At 37.5% G+C, this 20,136-nt stretch overlaps 1 protein-coding gene and 1 long non-coding RNA gene across 4 annotated transcripts; both read right to left on the reverse strand.

The window, feature by feature from the left end:
• Window positions 1–1,027: 1,027 nt before the first annotated feature.
• Window positions 1,028–5,656, reverse strand: dnal1 (dynein, axonemal, light chain 1). 3 transcript variants are annotated; one of them, XM_037125510.1, is made up of 8 exons: window positions 5,545–5,656; window positions 5,086–5,124; window positions 4,824–4,933; window positions 4,007–4,062; window positions 3,861–3,916; window positions 3,470–3,596; window positions 2,980–3,120; window positions 1,028–1,902 (listed from the first exon to the last, which is right to left on the reverse strand). In XM_037125510.1, the coding sequence occupies exons 1-8, from the start codon at window positions 5,545–5,547 to the stop codon at window positions 1,853–1,855; spliced, it is 582 nt and encodes a 193-aa protein (XP_036981405.1). In that variant the 5' UTR covers window positions 5,548–5,656; the 3' UTR covers window positions 1,028–1,852. The 3 variants fall into 3 exon arrangements, with proteins under 3 accessions (XP_036981405.1, XP_036981404.1, XP_036981407.1); XM_037125509.1 differs by having other exon boundaries at window positions 2,980–3,081; window positions 5,545–5,638; XM_037125512.1 differs by lacking the exon at window positions 5,545–5,656 and adding an exon at window positions 5,492–5,535.
• A 6,913-nt stretch (window positions 5,657–12,569) lies between these two features.
• Window positions 12,570–13,398, reverse strand: LOC119034478. The gene is made up of 3 exons (XR_005079573.1): window positions 13,141–13,398; window positions 12,798–12,998; window positions 12,570–12,678 (listed from the first exon to the last, which is right to left on the reverse strand). It is a non-coding gene; the product is annotated as an uncharacterized LOC119034478 (long non-coding RNA).
• Window positions 13,399–20,136: the final 6,738 nt, after the last annotated feature.

A 20,136-nucleotide genomic window follows, 5' to 3' on the forward strand; every position in this document is an offset into this window, starting at 1 on the left:
TCTAAATATGCCAATTAGATAACATTACCTGGTAGTGGTGGAAGATGTATTGGGATATTTTACTTTGGACTCGGTCAATGTTTTTCTAATATAAATGCTTTTGGATTACTTTTGCTACTGATGATCATCATATGTATGTAGAAGTCACCTTTTCATGAGCTCAGATAAACAGCCGTTTTCACTTTTGTGACAATGTATTTTTACATGTGGAGCTTTTAACTTATTTATTTTAGAAGCAGGAGAATGTTCTCCACCCATTAAAGAACACATACTCCTTTAATTTAATAGAAAACATGACATTAAAAATCACCAAATTTGAAGATCCTTTCACTGGACAGCAAGGCTGTGCATAATTGTTACCTGAAAAGGAACTAATACCTGTAGTTGTCAGAGAAACTGTAATGGAGTAAAAAGTCAAATATTTGCCTCTGAAATCCCTTGTGTTTGGTTCACAGTTACAACTACCACATGCTTTCCATTTAAGATAAAGGAGACAAAGTTTGTTCTTTCCATTCTCATCCCTGGAACCAACCGATATAATATATAATATAATCTCTTAAAACGCTTATAAGATTTATAGAAATGTACAGGAATCCTGATCATTTTTATTGGAAAAGATGAAACATTTACTCAAAAAGTACTCAACTGATGAACAGTACTATACTTAGTTACATTCCACCACTGCATATTGGTTTTAATTCAAAAAAGATCCTGTTTGTATCTTTTAGTCCAATTACCAAATTATTATATACTATATTGTCATACAATTTCAAGATTACTTTTATATTTAAAGTGACAGGGTTCAACAGGATTATTGTCATCCTTGACCATCAAAACATGGGGGTAGACATCGCCTTTTCTATGTTTAATATGTTTGGCTCACGAGATATGATGCAAAATAGATCATTGAGATATGGCGTAAAGTAAAATGGCCTCCATGACCACCACATCACATTTTTGCGATGGCTCCATCTCTGAAAATGCCCCAAACTGAGTGCATTTTTTCACATATAATCTGGACCAGAGGTATATTTTAATAGTATTTATTTTAAGTATCCCAAATCATTTAAATCATAAACAACTCACAAACTGAATCCGCAAAAATACTTCAAATGTTTTAAAATATAAAAATCATTTGACAGCTATTGATAATCAATGAGAATATGCTACATGCAGTACTTGTGGTACCACAGATCAGGAACAAAGTGGAAACTATGGTTCCAAAATTAACCCAAAACTGACAGTAAAATCCCAGAAGTCTAGGTTCTTCTCTTAACAAAACAACAAGTGAGTTTTGGCTATATCCATCCCTCAATTGTGTTGTTATGGAGAGAGGACTGCATTAGGTATTTAAAGCCAACTCCTACTAGGCTGGAAAAGGTGTAAAAGTACTGGTGCTAATAGTAACATATAGTCCACACAAATGTATCTTATCAATAATGTGTGTACTACACAGTGAATTAGTTTTAATTGGAAGAATGTAGAAAGGCATGTGAAGCAAGAAAATGAAAACACACATTGTAAATTTACAGTAGAGTGTTTTTGCCCTGCAAATGGTACTATCTCAGCAATAAAGTAAAGTAATGAAAAACAGTCTTTTAAATAGCATTAGGAAATGTGCAGCCTTTAAGGTGTCATAAAATGTTTCGGTCCCAAACTTACAAGGCCTTTAGTCTTTAGTCAATTTAACAACTCTAAAACATACACATTTTGTGCATTTGTTTGTTATTTTGTGCTTTATTCTACAACTTGTCTATGCTGTTCTAACTATTTTGTAAGGAAAGCACCATGACAAACTGTACAAAACTTAAAAAAGGGAAGGGTGTTGTAGTATTACTGACAGCTGTGCTTTTCAGCTCTCGCCATCTCCTTCATCCTCTTCCTGTTTGATGACTGGGGTTCCTGGAAACAGCAGGAGAAAAGGTCATGACCATAAATTCAAAGCAATACTTTATTGCTATTAGGTTTTTATTGTTTCAGCATTTACAAGTCTGTAATTTCCTAGTAATTTCTAGTAAGTGTCCTGGAAACAAATATGTTTGTTAGGAATCAACAGTGAGGAAAAAAGGAATTTCAATTGCCATCTAAATGCCAGTTAAACCCAAGTAAATATCAATATTACCAAGGAGGTTATGGTTTCACCTATGTCCATTTGTTGGTTGTTTTGTCAGCAGGATTACACAAAAACAGTGAACAGATTTCCATGAAACTTGGATGAGGAATGGTTCTCAACCCAGAATATGGACCACATACATTTTTGGTGCATATCTGGAGCAAAGATCCAGGAATTTCTTAATTTCTTTATCATTGTAAGATACAGTGTTTTTAGTTTTTGGTTAATTTTCTCATGGCATAATGCATGGATCTTACTGGAAGAGGGGTTATTAAGCTGACTGGTATCTATGAGTGAGTACAGTTTAAGGGGGTCCTACCAAAAACCCAGATCTAGAAGATTTAAATGTTTTCATACAGAGTAGTCCTTTTTCAGTACTATACTTGGATTACTGGATTAGGCTTGACTGAATATGGCTTGGCTGATGTATGCACTCTACTGAATGTCATTCTAATTAATAATTTAGTTCAGTTTAGTTTATTATAATAATAATAATAATAATAATAATAATAATAATAATAATAATAATAATAATAATAATAATAATTGCCAGGGACCATGCACCAAAAAAATGTTTTTTATACAAGGAGAACAGATATAGCATATCGTGTCTGTGCCTGCTGACAGAGTTTATATTTTTTCAAATGAACTCAGCTGATTGACTCAAAGACTATGTTGTACTGGCAATCAATTTAAATTAATTAAATAGAGGTTACTGAAACCTATTCATAAATAACTGTAAGTAAAGTGATTTTTATTTTCCAACATAACTTGAAGATGTAAGGGATAAGTTAGCAATTGGCTTAGTTATTTATTTGTTTTATATTGATCAATGTCTTTCAGCATTGCTGCTGAAACACTCGTACCATCTAGTTTCTTTAGATTTGGTAGTCTTTTAGAGGCTTCATCCATCCAGATTCCCTCAGTTGAATGCTTCTCCTCCAGAGGATTTCCAACAAACACCAAGTCTATGAGGCAAGACAGGTCAGCTAGCCTCACAAACTCGCCTACACACACAGTAAAGACAAAAATGTAACAAATTAAAGACTGAGAGAATAATCAACCTGAAGAGATAATTGCTAAGACATTAGAAATATTCACTCAACTGAGCTTTTTAGCTTGTGTGACAACTTTTATTCTGATAAGAATTTTCCTCACCAATAATTTATAAAGAGGATACTTGCTTCCAGGAGAACATGCAACTTAAGTCTGCAGTGTAAATAAAAGCCTGATATCACTGATGACATATGTATCCTTTACATTAAAACAAAAGGTGTTTACATTTCTGAAACAGGTCACGTAGCCTCATAAATGCTCTATGAAGCCATGAACAAACGCAATGTTGTAATTTTGTACCCCATTCTTTGACCAGGTTGTTGGACATGTAGAGTACTTTGAGGTTCTTCATGCACTGGATACCCTTCAGTTTCTCTATCAGGTTATAGGAGATCCACAATTCTTCTAATGTGTCCCCTACTGCCTCCTGCACACATGCATGCATGCACGCACACGCGCGAGCACACACACACACACACACACACACACACACACACACACACACACACACACACACACACACACACACACACACACACTGTTGATGCAAAATAACATGCAATCAAGTAGTTTTTTAGAATGTGTATACACTGAAACACCTTTAAGTTAGAATAAGTTATAAAACTGTTTTAAGAAAGACAGAAAAACAATCAAACTAGTAAGTGCTCATTCAGATTCATATGTAACTTACCAGTCCAGTGAGGGCCTTTATATTATTTCTTCCTAATGACAATATCCTCAAGTTCTCTGGAAGCACACAATACAAGATCACATTACTCCACCACCTATACACCAGTTAACAGAGTGTGTTTATGCATTAATGCAATCATCACTCACTCATGCCATTGAGATTGGTTATTTTCTCTATGCAGTTTGTGGACAAAGACAGCTTTCTGTGGAGGAAACAGTACAATTAACATATCAGGTATTTGAACAATTATATAGTAGTCTGGTTTAAAACACTGGTGATTAAACATACTAAATCAGCTGCTTAGTTACTTGCTGTAACTAACTAACTATGCAGATGTAGTTTCAGAATTTTATAGGAGTGAAAAAAACATCATGGAAATAGAGTTTAAAGGCAAACTACACAGTGACCTATTGGCTCAACTGTTAAATATCTGTGGGATCAAAACATAGCTCCTCTCACAGTTGGAATAACACAGCCTCTTATCAAAGGCTGAGAGGTTAGTACTTGCACTGCATTAGACATTTTCTTTACAAATATCTTCACAAATTTGACCGAAATCCCAACAATCCCATTATAGTTTGAAACTAATAAATGTGCATATTTTTATTTAAAAATACACAGGAGTTTATTGCAAAGTTAAGTCTCTCAGGCACTGCTTCCTTTTGGACTTGATTATCTTATTCTGAACATGTATAAGATAATCATGTCTTATCTTATACATGACCGTGTGTGGTGTGAAGAATGTGTGTGGTTGGAAAAAATGTACTTCATTGTTGAAAACCACGTACTACTAGGGGAAGCTAGTTGATCTGAAAGACATCACATAAATAAGGAAAAACAGATCTCTGCCTTAAAATAACTTCTTATGCTGCTGTATTCTGAAGCATACTAAAGATATCAACCAATGTGTAAAAACTTGTTAAAATAAGCAATTGTGTTAAGCAGCTGTGCAACAGAACTCACTCGCAGTTCATAAGTGAGGAGAGAGAGGCATCCATCTTCTCTATAGGAGGAACCTGACCGTACAGTTTAATGGCGGTAGCCTCACTCACTTTCTCCCCTGACTTCTCCTCCTGTACACACACACACACCGAAATATGTAGTCACAACTATGAATTCTACATATTTGTTTGAAGATTTAGACGATTTATACTGCACAGTTATGCATGTATTATGTACAGTTATATTCTCTGTATGTTTTCAGCTGTGTCTGTCTGCCACTCACCCATTTCGCCAGTGCCTCTCTCACAGTGGTTGCTTTGGCCTAGAGACATTATCATCACATTGAATTAGACGGGGAGATGCAGGATTGTGTTGTCAGTGATAAAATAGCACATAGGTATTGTAGACATGATAGCAACGGTGTAACATTAAACACCGTCTTTATCATAATTTCCCTTTTAAACGGCAGCAGGAAAGACGCCAACATACACAAAGACATCCATCCGCGCTAATATTTGCCAGCTATTTATTGCTTGGTTACACCAATTGGCATTTACGGCCAGCTAACTAGCAATTAAAGTTCGCTCATGTTAGCTTACAGTGACAACAATGTTGTATGAAGGGTCACCTAATACATCGAAGTCACTGCATGTTTGTATAGGAGTTATAGTCAGGACAGTACAAATTACCTGATAAAATACAAAACAGCAGCGAAAAATGAACCAATTATATAAACACTCACCATATTGATGTCTAGCGTTACCCTGGTTGCTATGGCACTGGAGGGTAGCCTACGAGCGGCGCCTGCGCAGTTGCCTTGACCCGTTAAAACAATACTGCAGATCAACAGGAAAAAAATAGGCTACTTTTACTATAACTGTTGTAGATACTACGCAACATAGATGTGTATACATATGTCTATGCTACGCGCTCTTACCCATAACCACTATTTTATTTGAAGATATATGCCACAAAGGAAAAATATTATGCACGGAAAGAGGAATGACGGAGGCAAAAGTAGAGCACGTAATTGTCTCAGTATGTTTTTGAACTTTAATTTTTAAAATGTGACTCTCCTGTACCTAACAACATGAAAGCAAATGTTTTAGATAAAGACCATGATTTCCTGTTGCTGCAAACCGCACGGAGACGAGAATTTGTGTTATGTGACGTAAATTTTACTGTAGGTGACAATGTGATAATGTTGCAATACTGCCATCCAGTGATAAAACTCTTGTATTGCGTCATAGTTAAAGGGGGTTGAAATAAAGGACAAATTGGTGCAATTGCCTAGGACAGGTGTAAAGGAATATGAATGCACAAATATTGTTATGAATGTTGTATAAAAAGTAATATAAAGCAAATAATTTACACTTGCATACACATTTTTTTCATGGTAGGTAATTTATATGTATTTATTTAGAATAAATTCAGTTCTTTATTGCATTATATGTCACATAGGCTTATCAGAATTGCTGCAATATCCTTCAGCCTCTTTTTCCGACTCCTGACACATCCCTGAAAATCTTCATCATTTTCATTCAGTGTCTAGTCATACATCTTCTCCCTCCATGACAGAATTCCTGTATGGGGTTAAGGAATGTAGAGTATGTCAGCTGAATAATTTGACATTTGCAAGTTTTTCACATATTGCGCACATAATTGTTTTAAACAGCCATGAGAAATATTAAGCAAACATGTTGCAATAGATTATTTTTGTGTATATCTCTCTAATGCCATGTAAGTAATGTATGCACAAGTAGCTTCAACATTCTCATGTTAAAATTCTCTGCTAAAGAGTCACTACATCCACATGACAGCTTACTGAGATTAGCTCTGACCTTTAAAAGTACCATATATTCAGTAGTAACCTATATTCTAATAATGTACCATATAATCTATTCTCAGGATTGCCTTCATTCTGACAGACTAAATTATTGCGTAAATGAAGGCAATCCTGAGACTGAGGGCATTCTCAGGATTTCCTTCATTTAAGTAATAATTCTGACAGATTAAATTATGTGTCCACAAAGAGAGCATCTTCAGTTCATGCCCATTGATCCATCCATTGATAATTATAGTATTGCTTAGTGTGTGTGCTTGTTGTGTGTGTGTGCCTATGTACAAGTGGCTAGCCCCAAGGCTCAGTCAGAGTTCCTTATGTATTTTCAATAAAAAAAAAACACCTGATATATTAGAGATAAAGGTTAATCTTATTTATTCACTGTATTTGTTCATTACTGACATTCTGGGATCCGACAGCCCTCTTGACAAGGCTTTGATTTTTATGCCTTCCTGATTAGGCTGTTATAATTATCATAACAGAACTTGTGCATTTAACTATTCCTAATCTGCAACAACTATGGTCACAGTTTGCTTACAGTCCCGAAGATATGTTAAAAAAAAAAGAAAAAGAAAGAAAGAAAGAAAAAAAGAAAGAAAGAAAGAAATCATTCACTTTTTCATTATAGTGCACTTGTACAGTTTGGGGCCCTGAAATTAAAAAGGAAAATGGAGCCATCGCACAATTGCCATGTGGCAGCCTTGAGGGCCATTTTGTGTTCCACCATAACCGAATTATGTATTTTTCATCATATCTCCTGAACCAAAAATGATAACACAGAAAGGATTGTGTCTACCACCATGTTTTGATGGTTAAGAATTGCAATGATACCATATATACTACATTATGAATTGTTGATGTTAACAGTTAATGGTGAATTCAGGTACGTTGTGTTAACAAAACTAGATAGTCCGTGTGATATGTCAAAAAAACTTTTACTTCTACATAGAGGCATGAAACTTGTTACAGTTTTACAGTTTGTGGCACTGAACATTTTCAGATATAGTGAGCCATTGCAGAAATGTCTGGTGGCAGCCATGGTGACCATTTTACTTTCTGCCAAAACTGAATTATGTATTGTGCATCATATTGTAGTATAAAATAACTATAGCAAGTAGATAGTGGTCAATAAAATGTAACCATAGTAAGTAGTTAGTGACTAATGATAACTGATAATAACTGATTCGAACTGATGTGAAGTGTGAAAATGTAACCATAAATATAAGAACGAAATCATATAAGCAAATATGCCAGTGATCAGATATAATGGGATATATCAAGAAGGGGACTTGGTTGTCAAAAAGCCTGAAGGCCAGAGTCTCTAAGAGCTTATGATGTATGTTGAGGAAAAGCACCTGTATTTAAAACAAACAAACAAAAAAAGAAAAGAGCTGCTGGTGTATGTGTAGCTATGCACACAGTTGAAGATACTGAGGGAAGAAAAGACAGAAAACCTGAATATTGAGAGAGAGAGAGAGAGAGAGAGAGAGAGAGAGAGAGAGAGAGAGAGAGAGAGAGAGAGAGAGAGAGAGACTGATTGACTGCTAAAGACTAAGCATTGCTTCTAACAGTATTTGATAGCTTGAGGGCTCTAAGCAAGATTGATTTTTGGAAATATTAAAGATGCAAATTATGTTATTGTCCAGCCAAAACTTTTAGACTGGGTGAAAGAAAATATCGACTCAGTCCATCATAAATCAAGGTGCCATTGTTGACTCCTTAATTTCACCATGTACCTCCCCCATCTTGCCTGAAAAGAAACCAAATGTGGGGTGGAGACCATTAAAACACCTTCATAAATGAAACTGTTCAACATCCAGCAGATGTTGTAACACTACTGTAAAACATTCTATCAGACTGTGGGTTTTCGGTTATTGATTTAACAAATGCATATTCTGGCATTCCTGTTCATCCTGACTCACAGTTCTGTGTTGCTTTCACTATCAATGGTAAACTTTATTCCTGGATGCAGATGCCATAGGGTTTTCTTCTCCAATCCAACTCTGTTTGCCCTGGAGCTAAGAACTTGTTGCATTAGTGGAACTTGTGTGATAAAGTGCTTGTTCAGTATTTTGACAATGTTTATGTATGCGTTTTACTATGCAGGGGCATTGTCAAACTGAGACAGTGTCTAGACTTTGTTTTCTGGCAGAAAATAGTCTTACTTATCTTAATTAACTTATCTCACAAAATTGAATCCATCTTATACTCCAGAGGGTCGTGAATTGGGTCCTGATTACATTCACACAATCTTGAATGTTCCAAAACTGCAAATGAAAACAAACATTTGCCTTACTGGATTTAGCAGGCAATTGTTGTCAATGGATTCATAATTTTGTGGAGATCTCCCAAATCTTGTATGATTTCACACGTGGGTGAAACATTTGACCAAGACTGATGTTGACTGACTTGTGAGGCAGAGACAGCCTCTACTGACTAAAAAGTCTACTGACTTAAATCAAGCTTGTTGCATTTTTTTATTTAGGCCTCCTAGACCCTAGATATCCCTTAAAGATACAAAAAAAAGAAAAATAATAATCTCTTTCTGAAATGTGGTGTTTTTTTAAAAAATGTGGTGGCGAATAGTTACTAATAGATCATTAATCAAAACAACTTCCCACCACAGAGAGCACTATATTGAAATTGTCAAAGGGCTGTAGCAGCTGCTACCGTAAGGTATGACCATAGCTGATGTAATTATGGGTAATTTAATTGTTCATGTTTTGCATGCTGCTCCTTTTAAAACTGAAAAAAAGATAACAAATCTCAACTTTCCTGGGTGTGGCAGGATATAGTTGGCCATGGATTTGCGATTATGCTATAAAAGCTGCCCCTCTGCAAGGCCTAATCCGTGCTGCAGGTCAAACAAAAACCTCCACTGAGTTACAGAAGACAGAAGAGGCAGAAGGTGGTCAAGGCTTATGATGTTGCGTGTGGTATCGTTGTTATCCATGACTATCAAAACATACAGGTAGACATCACCTTTTCTGTGGTGTGGGTTCAGGGAATATGATGCAGAAAACAATAAATTCAATAAACAACAAAAAAAAAAAAAAAAAAATCAGTTATGGTGGAAAGTATTCCGCCACATGACACTTTTGCAATAGCTCCGTATGTGAAAATGTTCAGGGCCTAAAACTGTACAACTGTACCAAATTTCATACCTTTATGAGAAAGTGATTGATTCACCTCAAATTTGTCACCCATACTAAAAGAAAACTGGGGGAAAATGGAGAAAAAAACACTTATTAAGGGGGGGGGGGGGTCCAGGCACACAGATCGACATCAAAGAAACTAGGGGAAAGCTGCCTGGTGAGGTACAGAAGTCCCATTTGCTCTTTTTATTTCAAGTCTAGCTATTGACGTTTTGGACAATTTTTGTGTGGGGTAAAATCCAGCAATAACCTAAATGAATCTATCTATCTATCTATCTATCTATCTATCTATCTATCTATCTATCTATCTATCTATCTGTGGAGGTGAGTGTGGTCAAGGTTCGGCTGGTGAATGATGTTTCAGAATTCACTCTCAGAAAAAAGGGTTCATTAGGTTTCTATATAAAACATTAAGGTTCCGTAACGTTTTATATCCTCTACCAAAGAACCATCTGTCTAAAAAGGTTCTATAACATTTCTGTAAAAAAAAAGGGGGGGAGCTTAAAGAAAAATGCCTACTGTTTAAGAAGAAGTATTTAAAATAGGTTTGTTTGTTGAAAAACAAGATACTGGCAATGGAATAATTGAGATCTTGTTTCAGACAATAAATAAACGAATGAATAAAAAAATAATGAATCGCTGCAAATAAGTAACAATATGCTATATATATATATATATATATATATATATATATATATATATATATATATATATATATATATATATATATTTGTATATGTATATGTACTATAACTGCTACATATACATACCCTTCAAATGCATATGTGCATTTATTGTGTTATTTTGTATGTTTTTACCCCTACAATTTAATTTTTCCTTGTTGGCATTTCATACTCACGGTAAAACCCCCAACTTGTGGTCTTTTGACTGTGACCGGCAGCACTGCCCGTGTAATAATTTTAGTGCGTGTATACCACTCAGAGCAGCACTGCGTCTCCCGCGAATGATTGCGCACCATCCCTCAGTAAATGAACGTGAACCTCAGGGCTGAATTATTAACTGAATGACAGATTGTTTGGCTGCTTATCAGTTCAGGGAGTTGGAGAGCACTGAACAATTCAGTGAACGAATCTTTTGAACGAATCATTTTACTGAACGGATTCTAGAGATTCAGTTCAGCAAAAAGAACTGCCGTTCCCATCACTATTCTGCAAGGGAAGTTGTTGCAGCAGAGGAGGAAACGATTCAGCCAACCAGCACTCGTGGCAAACTCCTCATCTCTGCTGTCAATCACAGTGGCGTACATTGCGCCATCGCCCTGATAATTTTACAGGACACTCTCTCATGGTGTGCCCGTTTGCTGATAACTAATTCCCGCATGTTTACCTTAGGCTTCTCGCTAGCCTTCTTCCTTCCTCCACCAGACAGCCTGACCCTGTTGCTGTCCTCCTCCGTTTTATTTTTTTGCCAATCTCTCACTCTCTTGGGGTCGACAGAGAAATGTCTAGCGGCTGCTTCTCCCGAGTTTTCCTCTCCATATTCTACGGCAGAAAGTTTTAATTTCAAGCTGTACTTTTTATTTTTATTTATTTATTTATTTTTTGCTCTAACGCTGATAGTTACTATGTTGCCATAAAGATGGATACAATATTGCCACAGACTTGGCGGAGTAATATTTTGTCAGGCGTGCTGCCATGCTGATTTGAGCATGATCTAAATGTCTTGTTGACAAATCAGATTGTTTGGTCAGAACTACTTTTTATATTATATATATTATATTTACTGTTTGTAAACTGTACGCAATGTTTTTGACTTAGAATCTTGCTAGCATAGCGTTAGCTTTCCAACTCATTGCTGAGCAGACTAGAATATCTCCCATTGCCAAGTCGTATCTATGGTCTGTCCTATTTACTGGGGGAGTGAACTATGTCTCTGTTGCATAAGAATCTTACGGGAGAGTAATGACTGTTCCAGGTATTGGTCAAACCCTCAGGCGTTACCAGCGAAACTAAGTTACGGCTTGTGAAAAACTTTATATTTTGATTGTAAAACGTATGAATATATATATTAATGGTCTGCATTTCTTTTCTTTGGCAAGTGACCATGGTATAAGTGGGATAATGCCCTTCGTGGTGTCCATAATCAGGAATTAATGGACTTCACGGAGGCAACCGTCCAACGCGCAGGCCTCCGCGTCGTCCGTTAATTCCTGATTATGGACACCTAGTCGGGCATTATCCCTTACATAATCATGCCATTAGGACAGGCAACCCCCAATATCCTATGGCTTTACATTACAACGAGACTAACCACAGCAGCTGTAATACCTTGAAGATCTCGGGCATAGAGCATGTAGCTAGTTCAGCAAGGGGAGGAGACAGGTTAAAAAGGCTCTTACAGAGAGAATCCTTTTGGATATATACTCTAAAAGCTAGCACAATACTCAGGCTTAAATGGTGAACTCGACTTCTCCCCTTTCCTTTGATCTAGGAGGGATTGAGCTCCCTTGGCCAATGTGTGTCTTCCTTCAGCTTCCTGAATGAGAACACCTTATTTACTAACCTGATGATTTACAGTGCTTGAAATGTTCTCTATTGTTGTTTGCTTGGATAGTTTGTATTGTTCTTTCTTTCTTCCACAATCTGTGTTTCTACTATAAGGCCATGCTGCAAAAAAGGCTTTGTATATCACTCTCCTACTCTGAGTGCCCCTTTTCTTGCTACCACCCAATACAAGAACTCCTTCCTGCCTCTGTCAGTTGTTTTCTGCACTGGAGTTTAAAATATCACTACATCTTTTATGAACTTACTGTGTTTTTTGTAATTCTTATTGTGTGCTTTCTATTGTGTTTTTATGTGTACATGGGTATGTGATTGGGTCTGGCAGCACAGAGTCCAGTCCATCATGCAGCATCAATCTGTGAAAAAAAAAAAACATGGTAAGAGACGGTGAAGTCTAGAATGAACAAGCTGTATAAATCATTTACAGGTATGGATTTGCAAAACCAACATTAGTATACAGTACAAACTTGATTACATTTCCTAAATTGTGATATCTTCTTCATCTTCACTGCTCTCTGGACTGCTGAGGGCACTTTTATCCTCCTCCTCAATGTGCAGATGGGCAAAGGCCTCAAGACCTAAAGCAGTCTTGTACTGCTGGAGGACCACTTGCAACTGCTCCAATAGCTCGGACAGTTGTTTTTTAAGAGACAGTTAAGTCCTTTGTTGCCCTGGTCTACATTTCAAAGGACACAAGACACATTATAGACGCACTCCACAGTAAGATGTCTGTCTTCTGTGACTGACACTCACTTCGGCTTACTTCTTTTAATCTTGAAAGCAATTCTTTCAATGAATACATTTTTGTTTCATCTCACCATTCTCAGCCACCTTGTTCTTCAGCTCTTCCGCTTGTTTCTGCAATCATGTTCAATGTTGCACCATCTCCAAAAGCAAAAGGCTCTTTTAGTTCCAGTTGCATTGTTAACATCACTTGGTCGTACAGCGTCAAACAAACTGATTGTGATGTTTTCTGAACACAATAACAGTAAAATTAAAATACACCCACAAACCTAATATAACCCACACAAGTGTTGGTCACTATAGGGTTAACTCCCCACGAGTTGTTTGTTTTGAACCTGTCGGCATCTGTACTGATGTCAGGGCCGAGCCTCTGCTTGTTAAACTGCCGGAAAAACACAAGAAGGAAGTGCAAGGAGAGAGAACCAATGCATTAATGATGGGAACGGCAGTTCTTTTTACTGTACTGAATCTCTAGGATCAGTTCATTAAAATGATCCGTTCAGAAGATTTGTTCACCGAATCGTTCAGTGCTCTTCAACTCTCTGAACTGATAAGCAGCGAAACAATCCGTCATTCAGTTCATGATTCAGCCCTGAGGTTCACGTTCACTTACTGAGGGACGGTGTGTTCACGGACTATAGTACACAATCAGTCGTTCGCGAACGTGAGTGACTTTCACTGTGCAGTAAAACCACTCTACATGATGCAACACAGATATTAGCAACACAGCACTAATTTTAGCAGTACGGTTACTGAACATGAATCAACTCAGTGAGTGAGTGACACAGCGCCACAGTCAGCACAGTACGTGAACGAGAATCATGTCCTCAGTGACAGTTCTCTGTGTCCAGTAGGTTTGCGAATCATGGACGAATCACAGCGCGAACGTGAATCACATCCTCACAGTTCTCTGAGTGAGTGGCGGCAGTTCCACTCCCGGCCGGCATGTTCGTGGTTGAGCTCAACTGAACTGAGAAAGGAACGAATCAGTTTATGAAGTGATTCCATTCAATTTGTTCACTTAAAAGATTTGTTTGTTTGAACGACACATTCTCGACCGACACTACCACGCATGTGCTTGGTGAAACAGAGCTCAGAGAAACCTGTTAAAAAGAGAGGAAAAGTGTGTGGGAGGAGGTGCAACGTCGCCGAGCATATTTGCTTACTTTGTCGGATCAGGATTATTGTTGACCTACTTTTGAAACTCCGGTGTAGCCGTCGGCTAGCATGGCCGTTGGCTAGCAAGACTGTCGGCGAGCTAACTAGTCACACTAGTATCATTTAGCGCGGTAGTATGTGAGTTAAAACCAGCTAGAGTATTTTGGAAGTTATACTGGACATTACTGAGTATTATATTGCTATATTGTGTTTATGAGTTCATCATATTGTGTGAAAGCACTGTTAAAAAATGTTTAAAGGTTAAAAATATGTTAAAGTTAACCCTTTAAAATGTTGTAATTTCATTTTGAATGTGGACATGAGGAAATTTATGTTTAAATACTGTTAAAAATCTGATAAATAATTGTTTAGATAAGAACACTGTAAAAAAAACTTGATAAATTCACGGGGAGATTATCTCTATAATTTAAAAAAACTAAGGGAAGAAATCTTGATAATACCTTGATAATAATACATAATACCAACAACACAAGGAACAGTACCAGTGCCACAAGAACTGAACAAAAGAGACTGGATCCAGAGACAATTATTACTTTTCTAGAGAATTTTATTTTTTTATTTTTATTTTATTTAAACAAAAGAGAGCTCTGTTTTATTTGGGGATATTTTTTGATTCACAGTAACTGTGACATTTTTGCAGGTTTTTTTGTACTGGAATAAAACTGTTAGTTGCATCCATATTCTCTATGACTCCTAAGAACCTAGGTCTCAGTTAGCACTAAATCTAATATCGGTGCTACACTAACGGATATTAAAATGCTTAATATGTTATTAGCATGATTTAGATCAGTATACTCTAACTACAAGAACTCAAAATTAATTCTTACGAAGCTTTACAAAACTGATATACCACTGACCTCCCATTGCCACAGAGGGGACACAGTGCTCTCTCCATTAAATGTGTTCTCCACAGCAGCCACATCAATTGCTGCGGAGTCTGGTACTAGTCCATTGTGCCTCTGTCTTCCTTTGAAGGTGGTGGTGAAGCATACTGCTGTCTGAAGAGACATTAAGAGCAAGAACACCATGTAGATTATCATAATCTAAATGGCAGTTTAAATAATGGACAGTTAGAATTCATGTATTGCAAGTACATACATTCATTGGAATGTTAAATAAACTATTAAATACAGCAGATTGATTTTTTTTAACTTGTTTTATTGTCGTACCATTCTGACGGTAGAGGGTTTGTTTCCATTGTCGACACTAAGGTCGAGCCCCACAATGAACTGCTGAAGTCTGCTCCGTGTGATGCCTTCAGTGGTATGAGGTGTGTTTGGTGTCTCTATAGAAATAAAAGTTACAGTAAATTCAATGTAACAAAACACAGGACTTTAAATTTAAGAGCTTGTTTTGGTCTACATATAAAATCCATTTTAATACAACTTGGTTGTAAAAGATGTGATGTGTACTTTCTGCACTGATTTCTGTTATCTGGTCCTCCAGCTGCCCATTCAATCACCTCAGAGATCCACTATGATGTCATTTCACCAACAGAGCAATGTAGCTCTGTTTTTAGCTCAGCAAGCCTTGCAGTCTCGTCCAGGAGCCTTTGACATGTCTGATAATGATGCAAGAATATGTTAAACAAATTAATCACCTGCTTTCAACATATATTTTGTCAGCAGGGCACAACGTGATAGGTAGCTGTTAACTTGCTCCACCTCCTCACCAGCAGTTGTCCCTGCTCCTTTCTGGTTCCTACCACTCCATTTGATCTTAAAGTAAGTAAAGAGGGATATAATGTTAATGCAAAAGGCTACATCCCATAGTTGCTCATAAACTTGTATGTTATTACTGTGCTTGTAAACATTACAAATGCACATATGACACAAAAATGTTAAAAAATACCTCACACTTATTTGCATGAGCTCTTGCATGCATAACACCGAGGAACGGCTTAACTTTTGTCAGCTCCATGAGGGCAGGAAAGACACTGGCAGCTTTCTCTAAGTAGGGCTAATAATTGAAAGGCACATCCATGGCAAAGAATTGAAGCTTGGCCAGCATCAGCTCTTTTTTAACATAGAGGGGGTAAGCAAGTATCTATAAATATCCATCTATCTATAATATCTATAAGTATAACTTGCATTTTTCACTGCTTTTTGGATGGCCTCAGTAAATGTGGACACTTCACTGAATTTTGCCACAAAGAGTCCCTCAAAAAAAGGCAGGGTCATCACTGCTGAAGAAGAAAGACAAATAGACAGATGCATTAATCAGGAATATAAATTGATCAATAAAAACACTGGGGAAAAAAAGAGCACCTTCCACTTTGGCCAAAGCAATACAACTTCCTGTTTCCATCTGCAGAAACAGTCAACATTTCAGTTGTGCAGGCTGGGGAGTTCAGCACCACAGCAGAGTTGGTTTTCCTTAAATGAAGAGTACGAAAACTCTAAGAAACTGCGCTGCAGTGCATCTCCATTGATATGTCCAGACTAGAAGAGATACAGAGAATTGTACATTTTTGTGACGTTGTCTGCTTATGTAAATACAGTTTTTTAATAAGGTTAGGAACAAATAAACTTACTCTTCCTCCACGCTTTGTGCGGTGCTCCAGAAACTTTGCGAAGGCCTGTCTGGCAGAACCAGGAGAAATGACCTTCAGTTCCTGGAAGGAGCTCAAATGGTCCAATGTGTACAAAGTAGACACAGTAAGAGAGGCCGGCCAGTATCCGCTCCTAATAAGGTCCTTTAATTCAGGAGTCAACTGCCTCTGGCATGTTCCACACAAATATAGTGGCTGATGCAAGCCATAATGCCCTTGGAACATAATGCAAATAAACAACATCATAAATACATACCAACCACATATTTAATACACATGATCTGTGTAGTGTAGTGAATTGTTCTTACCATTGACGGTAATTCACTGGTTTCCCCGGTGATATGATGATGTTTATGCCCTCACAAGAACAGCATGTTGCCTTCACAGCAGGCAAATGCTGACAAAAACAAGAAACCACTGCATTACATTATTTGTAACAAGCTAGGAATACATATGGAAAAAAATAGGCTTAGATTGAGACATACCTTGCTCATGGGTGCAACATCCATCCCCCTGTTTCATGATGTGTGTAGTTAAAAAAAACATCAATAATGGATTCCCTGTTGTGGAGTGGCTGCTTTTTGTGGTGCAGTGCATCACAGTCACCACAGAACCACTCCTCGGGAAGACAATCTCTGCACCTAGAAGGTAAAGGCAAAATGATTATTAAAAAAATTATTTCACGGGAATAGTGATAGGTACTATAAATTCAAGTTAGGATATTCTGAATTAGGTGAGATACAAAGTTTTATTATTTGGGATATGTGTCTCAGGGTTTAGCCCTTTACAGTTGGGCACAGGAGGTCCTAAATAATTTTTCCAATTCCTGTGGGATGCTTCTGAAATGTTCAAGTTTTCTACCAGCACAAAAGAAAACATAATTACACACTGACCACTAATTCTAAAAAAGCCCATCATGAAATACATTTACCAACTGAATGACAACAGGCTCATTGCAGAGGCAACATAAATGATGACCAACAGCCTCTCTCTTTATGACGTACTGGAGGTTGTATGGTCTTGACTCTTTCCAGCGCTCCGAGGCTTTCTGCTGACGGAAAGACCAAGATGATGCTGAGCTTCTTTGAGGCTCATCAGAATGACATGATGCCAAAATAGCAGACAGCCTCTCCATATTTTTTTCTGTAAAGAAAATATAAACTTGAGTTATAAAAGATGATTTAGATAACAACCATTAAAACAATTAATCAACAGATAATATACACATATTTTCATCACCATGGAAGTGGCTCTAATCATTAGTGGTCTTTATCTATGTAATCCATTGTCTTTACAGTTAAAGGTTTGTTTCAATGTCTATCTTATATTCAATTATACATGGAGATTTGAAGATTACATTTAAAGTTCAGGCAGGAAAACAAGTCAGGGGTGAAAAAGGTGAGAAGAATTTGACCCCTCCTGAGAGGTCGGGCGGCATGCTCCCCGGAAGAAAATTTTGAAAATTTTATATTTAAAAGCATCAATCAGATGCATTTTGAGAGAAAAATCAAGCAAAATTACAAGACAGTATGAAAGTATAATAAACATGGTCACACTATGCTATACAAGAAACGAGACTGACTGACTGACTTGTCTCTTGAAATACGGAACAGCACAACTTTAACACAAAAACCACAGACCACAGAATGAAAAAAGCAAACCCTTAAAGAGTGTGGTTTGACAAGATGAATATGGGTTTTGAAGAGGTTGCTGTCTCTCTGCTTGAAAGAAAGGTGCTGGCTACAGTGTGTTGATGCTATGACCTGCACCTTCTTCTTGTACACTTTTGTTTGACAATGTGCCTGCAGTGCATGGCTGCCCTTGTTTGCAATGTTAATAGCAGTTTTTAAACTGAACAGCAAGCCGCCAATTTGGCCGTCCTTTTTGCGGCTAGGTCCACGGATTTAGACAGAGGCCGGTATATTTGAGGGTCTGTTTTAGTCCGCAAATTTGCCGCCTCGGTACACTTATTTCCACCTCCATTGCTGACGTTATCTAAATCCAAGCCATCGACATACCGGCCACTGCGTGAGATGGGCGGAGGTGTCAGTGATGTGGAGTGTTGTGCGATGCACTGCCGGGCAGTTTTAAAACCAGGAAACAGCTGATCACAGCAGTCAGTCCATCACTTCACCTGCGGACATCAAGATGAGCAACTGGACAGCTGCTGAGATCCAGGAGATGCTAGCGTCTCCTTGATCTCTGTGGCTGTCTTCGTTGTCCACTTGTTGTTGTAGCTGCAAGCTACGAACGGTCACTACCCCCCTCCTAAGAACCCAGTCTAAACGCCAATGGGGTATAATGTAAAGCTCTTACTTTGATGACAAATTCGTTGTCTTTCTGACAGAGAATCCAACATTCTTACTGATCTTTCTGAACATCTTCCTGGTAATTGAAAATGAGTTGTAGAGCTCCCCTCAAGCGTGCACATGTTCGCAGTTCATTCTCTGGTATACCTCCATATCCCGTCCACCCCCCCCCCCCGAAAACGAAAAAATATTTTCTCATCGGATTTTCATGCCTGAAAGTTAAATTTATTCATCACTGTGATTTATCAAATTTTGCCAGAGGACTTGCTGAGGGTAAAGTAGGCAGATCTCCCACACTGGATGACAGGGAGCACTCAGTTGGAGCCTGAGCACCTGTAAATAAGCACATAGAAAAGAATGGATTAGGGTAGGATTAGGACTGAATTCTTTTTTCTACCTACATACTAATTAACAATTGATATAATCAGACAAACTATATTTACATGAAATACTTGCTTATGTAATTAACTGCAATGCCACTGAAAAAATTATCTACTTTTCGATACTTCAGCAATTTACACAAACAATCTGTAGTTGAGGCTCTGGGTCACCCATCACGCATTTTTTCCCTAACAAGTTAGAAGATCGTTTTCATAGTCTTGCGTTTAATAACGAAACCATTGTTAATGTGAACACCCCGCAGACACACATCTTACCTGGAGAAGGGTTGGTGGGACAAGGGCGGAATCTGCTTCCAACAGCAAGTGGAGCTGTGAGGGGAGGGACTAGAGAAATACAGGATACTTTCACAATAATAGTACGAAAAAACGCTATTAAAATAATATAAGATGACATTGTCAACATAGTGTTACCTTACAAAAAAAAAAACGTAGAAGGTGAAAAATAAATGCGGACATTCTAGTTATATTGTAGGAAAAAGCAGGAAATAAATATATCTGTTTCCTACTTTTTCCCACAAAATAAAATAACCAAAAGAGTTTTCTAATCATAAAATGCCTGAATCCTGCAAGCAAATAAGAGGAATAAAAGCATTAGATCATAAATATGGGATGATATGATGCCAAATATCA

Source organism: Acanthopagrus latus, chromosome 16, assembly GCF_904848185.1.
Source record: "Acanthopagrus latus isolate v.2019 chromosome 16, fAcaLat1.1, whole genome shotgun sequence".
In the NCBI taxonomy this organism is placed as follows: Eukaryota; Metazoa; Chordata; class Actinopteri; order Spariformes; family Sparidae; genus Acanthopagrus; species Acanthopagrus latus.

Coding starts and splice junctions, on each gene's coding strand:
- dnal1 (XM_037125510.1), bottom strand. Junction 3,917..4,006: donor AACCAATCTCAATGGCATGA/GTGAGTGATGAT, acceptor GTGTGCTTCCAG/AGAACTTGAGGATATTGTCA. Junction 3,597..3,860: donor TAAAGGCCCTCACTGGACTG/GTAAGTTACATA, acceptor GCATGTGTGCAG/GAGGCAGTAGGGGACACATT.